Below are 11641 nucleotides of genomic sequence, written 5' to 3'. Positions count from 1 at the left end.
TCACAGCTACTCATACTCAGCTGACTAATGCTGATTGTTTATGTAGTGATGAAAAAAAAAGGATGATTCGTGATGTGGGTAAGTATTTTTGTTGCTAATTATGTTTTTTTTTGTTTTATTTTAGATATAACGTCGAAGTTTGCACCGTTATCTTTGAGATCGGTGGAGGATACCGGAGGACTCTGAGTGTTGGTAGATAGTGCAGCTGCCTTTTCGTTTTATTTGGACGTGCGAATAAAGTGTTTCAGTTTTCTTTTTTTTTTATACTTTTTTCCCGAAATCGTACAGCTGCAATGCGGAAATGATGCTAACCAGGTTTTAGATGGGCAGCCGGCCAAATCCCTAAACTTTTGCCCTTCAAATCTTCCAGCTCATAGGAGGACGACCCAATTTTTGCCTTGATGCGGCATGGGAGAAATTGTTGGCCGTACTTGGCATTGTAATTCTGGGCCGCACTTGACGGTTTCATATTTCTCCGATACACCAACTGGCCGTCTACAAACGATTTGGAAAATTTTCTGTGACGTAAGTTGTAGCGATGTTGGGAAGCATTGTGAGCTTTCACCAGATTTTTGCGGACAAGGTCGTAGATTCGCTCAAACATTTTCGATCGTCGTTCTTCCATCTCTTCCGAAGTCAGCTTTACATCGAGACGGGTGAGTAAATGATCGGTGCCAACTTCAGAGTACTCGTGACCGTGATTAATGAAGTATGGTGTGAATCCAGTCGGTATTCAAAACCATCTCGATCTCCGACACACGAGTGTCCCAAAGGCGTTGGTCCTCCCTCACGTATGTCCTGATAGCAGCATTGATAGTTCGGTTGACTCTTTCGACCGGGTTTGCCTGTGAGTGATATCGTGAGTTGAGCCAGTGGGCAACTTTGAAACGATCCAACAGCTCCTTGAACTCTTTGGAAATGAAACTGCTTCCGTTGTCAGTGATTATCACTTCAGGAACCGAGTTTCTCAGGAACCATTGGTCTTTCAAAATCGCACACATGGGGGCACTACTGACATTCCTCACAGGCTGAACCATTACCCATTTCGAAAAGTAGTCACAAACTACCAAAATGTGCTGACTACCGCGACGAGTGCGGGGGAGAGGGCCAATGAAATCCGCTGATATGATTTGCCAAGGGCAGGTTCTGGGCAAGAGCAGTGGTTTTTTAGCGTGATCGGGTGATGGTAGCCCAAACCCGTTCCCAGAGACATTAGAGTTTTTGTAAATTTTCCCTGTCTCAGCACACACACAGATTCGCTCAAACTTTCAAGATTTTTTCCGAGGCCCGGAGAGCCGAGTCTTATATACCATGTTACGTATCGGTTTCGTAACGTTTACTTGTGGTGGTGGGGCCACACTGTACTCACCAGCTATTAGGGTCGTTTCACTACTGTCTCCTGGAGAAATTCACACTGGGCGGACTTTTCTTCCCACACTATGGTCACTGAGCGAATCGTAATTAATTTTCGGCGGAAACAAGTACCAAAAAGGATTACACTATAAACAAAATGGACGACACAACTTGTATATATGGACCATACACTAGTTTTATTACTACTAATTGGAAGAAAATTATTCATTTAACACTTTTTTGTACATACGCTTTATTTTCTCCTAAACCTTCTTCTTGGTACAACGTTGCGGCCGTGATGACGGTGGTCGACATGCAGCAGACTGAGCAGACTGGATGTGGGGCGGGCTCCGATGGTTATGTAGACACAAAAACGCAGTTGGCGTCGAGCGATGGTGACGAGGGAATCCGGATGCTGCAGCAACTTGGCCTATTTGTATCGGAGGCCTGCGTTTCACTTTTGGACCCGGAGAGTGGTACTGCGCGCACTTTTCACACACGAGTGTCTCACTATCAATCGAGCGGGATTTTTAACGTTTTCGGTCGAGTGGACCCTACCCTACCGGTACTTGGGTAAAGGCGTCCACAATGGCGTTTTTGGCTTGCCAATCACTGACCGTTTTCTGCACTCGCGTCGGACGTCGTTAATACACAAAAACCGGTAGCCACACTTATCCCGCTCGAGCAACCGAACAGAACCAAGCGATCGTGTGGATGTTCTGAGCGGTCAACAAGATCCTACGGATCGACACATAAACTTTTCAACTACGGAAACGCGCGGTCACATTGGGTGTATGACTCGCTGCTGCTGGTCGTCACTTCTCCGGGTCAATTTTCTATTAGAGCCCGCATTCTGTTTTGGCGGTGGATTTTATCATTGCCCTGTCCACTTTCCAACACATACCCTCCGCGCCTCGCACCCTGTCACCCCGCATTTGATGACGATGATGATGCGGTGACAGAACGATGACGGTTGACATTTACAAAATTTTTATCGTTTTGGTTGGTGTCACAAAATATGCTACAATGTATTGACATGCTAAACGTGCGGTACTTGTTTCCTTGATTTTTTTTATAATGAACAATTATAACAAATATAATAACAAAATGAATAATAAATGAACAAGCAAAAAAATAACAAATATAAATAGATAAATAAATAAATAAATAAATAAATAAATAAATAAATAAATAAATAAATAAATAAATAAATAAATAAATAAATAAATAAATAAATAAATAAATAAATAAATAAATAAATAAATAAATCTCTGAACAAATAAATAACGAAACCTACATTTGACACCAACCTGGGCTATTAAGCAGAACTTAAACGCGACTCAAACATGCAAGCACGGAGTAGTAATGGTTTGACGTTTAAATTCTACTTAGACATTTACGAACAATAATTTCAAAGTATAAACAAAGAACAGGCGTCGTCAAATACACGAGATAGACCGTACACTGTTATTTATTTATACGACAAAAAATAACAATATTTACAAATATATACAAGCTGGGCTCAGTGACCAAAGCGACGATATTGTGACCTAAGAAATCACAGGTCACAATTTTCCCCGACTCGGGTAAAAAGAAAACCAAATGGTTTTTTTTTCGAATGAATGCCGACTTCAAACGCGACTACTTCTTCCCGAGTGCCAGTTTTAATTCCGTGGAATGATTTTTCCAAAGGCCAGAGGAATCTGTCCCACGAAATTACGTGACTCTGAGGAAGTGAGCCTGTCCGTTTTTAGTCTCGCGCACTCACCGATGTTTCTGTCACAATCAGGAACGATTCAATCCATCCATCAATTCCAAAACAACTGTGAAAGTTTCACTGTCGAAATTGCCTATAATGCGTCAGAATAAAAGCCGTTGCTGCATTGGCTGAGTAGAATTATTGATCGGATACGCTTCAAATGGCGGAAAATTACTAGAAAGAAATCAGACGGAATTTGACATTTCTTTCTGCTACCATTACCGTCACAAGGGCTATCCTTGGACGAAACATCTAACACTACCGCTTACATACCGCACACACTCACTCAGAATTCAATTTGCTAGCCTTTCATTCCTCTTCATTTACACTCACATCCATGCCATAAATAACACTAAACACTAACTTTTAATTATGCTAGGGGCCCCTAAATTTAAATTTGTGCTTTACCGGACTCTTTTTCAAGAGTCGGAAAGACTATTACTTTTGTGAAATGGTTAACTCGTTGCGAACTTCTTTTACTCTCTCGACATGCGAGAGAAAACTAGATGAAGTTACGCAGAATTAACCCATTCACGCTTAGAGTGTAAAGTCGACTTAAAACTGGCAGCGGGCAAACGTAACCCCGTCGTAACCCAGCACAACCCTGTCGTCAGGTTGTCTATTATCCGATCTGTCACAGCTACTCATACTCAGCTGACTAATGCTGATTGTTTATGTAGTGATGAAAAAAAAGGATGATTCGTGATGTGGGTAAGTATTTTTGTTGCTAATTATGTTTTTTTTGTTTTATTTTAGATATAACGTCGAAGTTTGCACCGTTATCTTTGAGATCGGTGGAGGATACCGGAGGACTCTGAGTGTTGGTAGATAGTGCAGCTGCCTTTTCGTTTTATTTGGACGTGCGAATAAAGTGTTTCAGTTTTCTTTTTTTTTTGATACTTTTTTCCCGAAATCGTACAGCTGCAATGCGGAAATGATGCTAACCAGGTTTTAGATGGGCAGCCGGCCAAATCCCTAAACTTTTGCCCTTCAAATCTTCCAGCTCATAGGAGGACGACCCAATTTTTGCCTTGATGCGGCATGGGAGAAATTGTTGGCCGTACTTGGCATTGTAATTCTGGGCCGCACTTGACGGTTTCATATTTCTCCGATACACCAACTGGCCGTCTACAAACGATTTGGAAAATTTTCTGTGACGTAAGTTGTAGCGATGTTGGGAAGCATTGTGAGCTTTCACCAGATTTTTGCGGACAAGGTCGTAGATTCGCTCAAACATTTTCGATCGTCGTTCTTCCATCTCTTCCGAAGTCAGCTTTACATCGAGACGGGTGAGTAAATGATCGGTGCCAACTTCAGAGTACTCGTGACCGTGATTAATGAAGTATGGTGTGAATCCAGTCGGTATTCAAAACCATCTCGATCTCCGACACACGAGTGTCCCAAAGGCGTTGGTCCTCCCTCACGTATGTCCTGATAGCAGCATTGATAGTTCGGTTGACTCTTTCGACCGGGTTTGCCTGTGAGTGATATCGTGAGTTGAGCCAGTGGGCAACTTTGAAACGATCCAACAGCTCCTTGAACTCTTTGGAAATGAAACTGCTTCCGTTGTCAGTGATTATCACTTCAGGAACCGAGTTTCTCAGGAACCATTGGTCTTTCAAAATCGCACACATGGGGGCACTACTGACATTCCTCACAGGCTGAACCATTACCCATTTCGAAAAGTAGTCACAAACTACCAAAATGTGCTGACTACCGCGACGGGAGAGGGCCAATTAAATCCGCTGATATGATTTGCCAAGGGCGGGTGGCAATTTTCATGTTTCCCATGGCAGGTGCAACAGGGACGGAAGAAGCTTTGACTTCCTTGCACATTCCACACTGTTGAACGTACCGCCGTATTTCAACTGCCATCTTAGGCCAGTAGAATCTTTGACGGATCCGTGCAAGGGTTTTGTCATAGCCTGGATGAAAGCAATCGTCGTGGTACTGTCGAAGAATATTTGGAACTTCGGTGGGCGGGGGAATCATTTTCCACTCGAAGCGAGTGTCACAGGGATTACCGTTCACGGTGATAAACTTGAAGAGGATACCATCGTCGATCTTGAAGTCTACAAAATCATCGGGCCGGCGAGCCACTTTGTCGGACATTGACGCGTACCACGACGATTCTTGAACAGCTGCGATGCTTCGCGAGAGGGCGTCCGGAACCACGTTCTCCTTGCCCTTGCGATGCTTGACGGTCATATCGAATTGCTGCAGATTCAACGCCCATCGGCTGCATCGTGACCCGACCTTCCATTTTGTACTGAGTATATGGGTCAGCGCGGAAGAATCGGTTATTAGGGTGAAGTGGTAACCCTCAATATACCCACGGAATGCATCGATGGCGAGAATGGCTGCAAGCGCTTCCTTTTCTGCGGCATGGTAGTTCTTCTGGGGCGTTGTCAGTTTATGGGAGTAGAATGAAATGACCCGCTCTACCCCATTCTGTTCTTGTGTGAGAACCCCAGCTACCGCCACGTCACTAGCATCCGTTTGGATACAGAACTCCTTGCTGAAATCAGGACTGCCCAAGACTGGTGAAGATATCAGCCGCTCTTTGATTTCGCAAAATGCCTGTTCGGCGTCATCGTTCCAACGGATGGTTTTCGTTTTGCTTTGCAGAAGGTTTGTGAGTGCAGCGGTCACCCCGCTAAAGTCTAAGATGAAGCGCCGATAGTAATTAGCCATTCCTAGGAATCTCCTTAGTTTTGTTACGGTATTGGGCCGTTCGTATTCGACAATAGGACGAACTTTTTCCGGGTTGGCTCGAAGACCGTCTGTATTAAGGAGATATCCCAGGAAGGGAATCTCAGACACTCCAAACTTAGACTTTTCGAGGTTTATGCTTAGGTTTGCTTCCCTTAAGCGACGTGCAATCTCCACTAGAAGGCGTTCATGGTGTTCGAATGTCTCCGTCACCACAACAATGTCGTCGAGATAGACGAAGACGTACGGTTCAAGCATCCCGTGGCCCAGGACATTGTCCATCAGTCGTGCTAACGTAGCAGGACTGTTGATCAATCCAAAAGGCATCCGTGTGTATTGGAATAGCCCTTTGCCCTGTACACAAAAGTCCGTGTACTTCCGCGATTCTTGGTCCAATGGAACCTGGAGAAACGCTTCAGACAGGTCTATCGTGGACAGGTATTTAGCCTTGGGAAGTTGACCTAAAATTCGACCGGGATGAGGCAACGGATAAGCATCCCGAACAGTCCGCTCGTTAATCTTGCGCGCGTCCAAACAGAGCCGAACTTTGTTGGGCTTGATGACCGGCACGCAGTTAAGCGACCAATCCGAGTTGCTCCGTTCCAAAATCCCTAAACCCAACAGTCGTTGCAGCTCGACGGTTACCAGATCCTGCGTCTTCGGAGACATCACGTATGGAAACTGGCGGACTGGTGGTTTATTTTTCCATTCCTCTCCCAACACGATGCGATGCTGAGCTCGGTTGGTCAGGGTCAATTTCCCTTCTTGAGCAGGAAGGAAAAGTTTTTTTATGTTTTCAATAACCATGATTTCATCGTCGGTGAGAATGTTTTCAGAACTAGGGTGTTTGGTGATAGATACCGATGCAGTGGACTCAATTCCTCCACAATTTTGCATTGCGGGCTGAATTTTGAATTTCCTCCAAAAGTCCATTCCGCAGATGCAATCTATGGACAGATTTGCAACTACCAAAGTAGGAACTGTTTTTACACATCCTTGGAAGGCAAATGGAAGATGAGCCTGACCTTTAATTTGCAGTTCGTCTCCACTTGCAGACCGTAGAATCACGTTTTTGGAAGGGCGATGCAACTTTTTGAATTTTAATTTAGAGAAAAGAGATTCGCTGATAAGCGTGTGATTGCTACCGCTGTCCAAGAGAGCCCGTACCGGGTAACCGTAAATCTTTACGTGTGCGTACGGTCGGTTATCGTGGGGGACAGGGTAGGTAATTTGAAGAATTTCTGTAGATTCAGCGTAAATATCTCTGGTGGCCTGTACCCAGTAAGGGGGAGGCGTACGTTGAAGACGGTCTGGACTTACGCGTTGGGTGTCTGCGAACGACGATTTTGGTTCGCGTTTGGTCCGTTTTTTTTAAACAAAACGGGCAATAGTTAGTCGGAAAACCGCGAAGACCGCACGTACTGCAAAATATGCCCCGGGGCTGTCTACACATCGCTACGTGATGACCAATCCTCCCGCAATTGTAACAGGTATTGGCCGGTGGGGGAATGTGCGTGTTTATCAATTCTTCCAACGTGAACTGTGGACGAGAATTGAACCCAGATGGCACCGCGACCGGGTCTGGTCGGGCGGTATTTTGAGACGAATTTTGACTCGTTTGGGTGTTCGGTAAGGATTGGTTGTTTTTGTTGGGAAGTTGATTGGGACGAGACGAATTAGTGGATGTGTGTGAATTGTTTCTATTTTGGTTGACCTGAGACACTGCTGCGGTTTGATCTATCACCTGTTGAGTCTGGGATTGGTTCTTGTTTTTTTTCTTCGAATTGTTTTCAGAGCTTTCGACCACTTGGACATTCCTGTCCGTCCCGAAAACCTTGTTGTATGCCGAGAAATTTAATGCATCTAATTTCTGTCCAGCAGCAACAAGTGTTTCAAGGTCGACTATCGGAATAAATGTCATTTGTCGCTTGTAGTCTAGTCGCATATTCTGCTGTAGAATCTGTACTTTTTCGTAATCGGGAATCTGAACACTCATGGTTCTGAACAGTTTCTCGATTTCGAAATAGTACTCGTGGAAAGATTCATGTTTTTGTTGACGACGCTGGTAAATTTTCATTTTGATCAACGCGTCCAAATCAGGGTGCATGTAGGTGCGTTTTAATTCAAAAACCAAATGCTGCCAATTCATCAATCTACCAGTGGTTCTTTGTGCCATATACCACTTGAGCGCTGAACCAACAAACAAATGCACAGCCGACTCGAAAAGCTCGACCTCCGACACATGCTCAGCTTGGGATAAAGCCTGTACAATTTCCAGAAACTCATTTAACTTCAGCCCTTGATCGTCACCACTGTATTTAGTGATGTTCCATTTGGACACAGGAAGAGTGTGACGGTTGTGGTACGGTGCGGGGTACGGATTGTGTATAACACCACTATACATGGGAGGTGAATTTCGTTTAGGGAAAGATGGGATAGCTAAAGCATGGTTGTACATTTCGGGATTTGCTCCAGTAGGATTAGAAATTCCCGTCGGATGATAGGGAATATTGTATGTATTGTTGGGAACTGGTATATTGTTAGAATATAATGTACGATCTGGGATATTTCGAAAATTATGGTAACTAGATGAAGTATCGAATGAATTGGAAGGCTTTATAGGCGGAAAATTATAGTTTTGAAATGTTCTGAAATTTGTATCGGGATGTTGTGAATATGAAGTAAATTGAGCATGATCGGGAAGAGTTTGAGTTACAGCATCTTTTACTTCTTTTCGTCGAGCTAAATCGGCTTCAAGGTCCGTAATTCTCGCTTGCAACGAATGGATCCAATCAATGTCATCCTGACTGAGAACGGAAACTCTCGGTCTAGGATTTTCATCTGCTTTGTCTGCATCCAACAGAGCTAAAAGATCATTTCCCTCTTGCTGATCCCCCTGTGAAGACGAAGCAGTACCCCGAAAGAAATTATCAATAATCTCCGCTAACTCAACTACCGTATTTTGCAACTGACTGTGCAGGTTAGGCGACCCCCGCGAGTCTCTTAACACAGTCACTAAACGCATACCGACATGTACCATTCTAGTAAAACAAACCTTCTTTTCCTCTAAATCCTCCTGTTCCAAACAACCTTTTAACTCAGCAAACTTATACGTACAAACCTCGACTTCCACAGTAGGATCACCCACTACTCTTCGTGGGCATTTTCCCGACTGATCATCCCTTTCCACCTTCAACTGGTCTCGCAGCCACTTGCGTTTTCGTGAGCGATCGAGACCGATAGACAAACTGACAGAACGGGCAGTCAGTTCATAATTCAGTTCATCGTCGGCTAAAAACTCCACACTCATATCAAAATACCAACCTTGGATCAGCTCACTAGCTTGATCGAATGTGAGCTGTGCCATTGCCATTGTATAAAAAGGCAAAAAATAACAAATTTATCACAAACCACAAATAGTTTAGCACCCGCTAGAAAAGTAAACAAAAACCCGACAAGAAACAAATGTAATGGTATTAGTAAATGTCAAATTCAATCCGATCAATGCTACCTGTGTATGAAATATGTTCAAAACAAACGATCAATTTTTCTACTCAAGCACTAGCAAACGACGGCGTGCCAGATATACAATTTTTCATCACTCGCAACAATTCGCAATTCCACTAATCATAATTAAGTTTCAGGATCAACTTCAAGTTTGGATATCGACCCAATGACTTCGCGATTAATGAAGTGAACAATGTGAATTGAATTTCTCCGGGAGACACAACGAAAAAGGGATTTGCTTCTGGTCTTGGAAACAAATCACTTTTTCTTTTATTTTGCGTTGGGCGCCAATTGTTACGTATCGGTTTCGTAACGTTTACTTGTGGTGGTGGGGCCACACTGTACTCACCAGCTATTAGGGTCGTTTCACTACTGTCTCCTGGAGAAATTCACACTGGGCGGACTTTTCTTCCCACACTATGGTCACTGAGCGAATCGTAATTAATTTTCGGCGGAAACAAGTACCAAAAAGGATTACACTATAAACAAAATGGACGACACAACTTGTATATATGGACCATACACTAGTTTTATTACTACTAATTGGAAGAAAATTATTCATTTAACACTTTTTTGTACATACGCTTTATTTTCTCCTAAACCTTCTTCTTGGTACAACGTTGCGGCCGTGATGACGGTGGTCGACATGCAGCAGACTGAGCAGACTGGATGTGGGGCGGGCTCCGATGGTTATGTAGACACAAAAACGCAGTTGGCGTCGAGCGATGGTGACGAGGGAATCCGGATGCTGCAGCAACTTGGCCTATTTGTATCGGAGGCCTGCGTTTCACTTTTGGACCCGGAGAGTGGTACTGCGCGCACTTTTCACACACGAGTGTCTCACTATCAATCGAGCGGGATTTTTAACGTTTTCGGTCGAGTGGACCCTACCCTACCGGTACTTGGGTAAAGGCGTCCACAATGGCGTTTTTGGCTTGCCAATCACTGACCGTTTTCTGCACTCGCGTCGGACGTCGTTAATACACAAAAACCGGTAGCCACACTTATCCCGCTCGAGCAACCGAACAGAACCAAGCGATCGTGTGGATGTTCTGAGCGGTCAACAAGATCCTACGGATCGACACATAAACTTTTCAACTACGGAAACGCGCGGTCACATTGGGTGTATGACTCGCTGCTGCTGGTCGTCACTTCTCCGGGTCAATTTTCTATTAGAGCCCGCATTCTGTTTTGGCGGTGGATTTTATCATTGCCCTGTCCACTTTCCAACACACACCCTCCGCGCCTCGCACCCTGTCACCCCGCATTTGATGACGATGATGATGCGGTGACAGAACGATGACGGTTGACATTTACAAAATTTTTATCGTTTTGGTTGGTGTCACAAAATATGCTACAATGTATTGACATGCTAAACGTGCGGTACTTGTTTCCTTGATTTTTTTTATAATGAACAATTATAACGAATATAATAACAAAATGAATAATAAATGAACAAGCAAAAAAATAACAAATATAAATAGATAAATAAATAAATAAATAAATAAATAAATAAATAAATAAATAAATAAATAAATAAATAAATAAATAAATAAATAAATAAATAAATAAATAAATAAATAAATAAATAAATAAATAAATAAATAAATAAATAAATAAATAAATAAATAAATAAATAAATCTCTGAACAAATAAATAACGAAACCTACATTTGACACCAACCTGGGCTATTAAGCAGAACTTAAACGCGACTCAAACATGCAAGCACGGAGTAGTAATGGTTTGACGTTTAAATTCTACTTAGACATTTACGAACAATAATTTCAAAGTATAAACAAAGAACAGGCGTCGTCAAATACACGAGATAGACCGTACACTGTTATTTATTTATACGACAAAAAATAACAATATTTACAAATATATACAAGCTGGGCTCAGTGACCAAAGCGACGATATTGTGACCTAAGAAATCACAGGTCACAACCAATCGACTCAGCTCGACGATTTGGGACAATGTATGTGTGTGTGTGAGTGTGTGTGTATGTAACGGACAAACTCTCATTCGTGTTTCTCAGCAATGGCTGAACCTTCAAACCAATTTTAAATGAAAGACCTATCAAACAGTAAGAACACTATTAATTTGTTTTTGATTCTGATGTTTAGTTTCCAAGATATGAATGTTTGAATGTGTAAAGATGGAGTTTTTTGCAGTTTTTTAAAGTATCTGCCGAAATTGACAACAAAGATTAACACTTTATATATTTTTAGGCAGCTTATACGAATACCTTTCGAACAAGCTATAGATTGTTGAAATCGGACTATTATCAAAAGAGATATTTAACATTAAAT

The 11641-nt window shown here is 42.8% G+C and overlaps 1 protein-coding gene across 1 annotated transcript; it reads right to left on the bottom strand.

The window, feature by feature from the left end:
• Nucleotides 1–4825: 4825 nt before the first annotated feature.
• On the bottom strand, nt 4826–9197 carry LOC131680270 (uncharacterized). Its single transcript, XM_058960988.1, has 2 exons — nt 7247–9197; nt 4826–7155 (listed from the first exon to the last, which is right to left on the bottom strand). Exons 1-2 carry the CDS (start codon nt 9195–9197, stop codon nt 4826–4828), a joined length of 4281 nt encoding a protein of 1426 aa, XP_058816971.1.
• Between the last annotated feature and the right edge of the window lie 2444 nt (nt 9198–11641).

This window comes from Topomyia yanbarensis, chromosome 2, assembly GCF_030247195.1.
Source record: "Topomyia yanbarensis strain Yona2022 chromosome 2, ASM3024719v1, whole genome shotgun sequence".
In the NCBI taxonomy this organism is placed as follows: Eukaryota; Metazoa; Arthropoda; class Insecta; order Diptera; family Culicidae; genus Topomyia; species Topomyia yanbarensis.
Note: the sequence above shows the minus strand (reverse complement) of the source record. Positions and strands in the feature narration are given on the sequence as shown.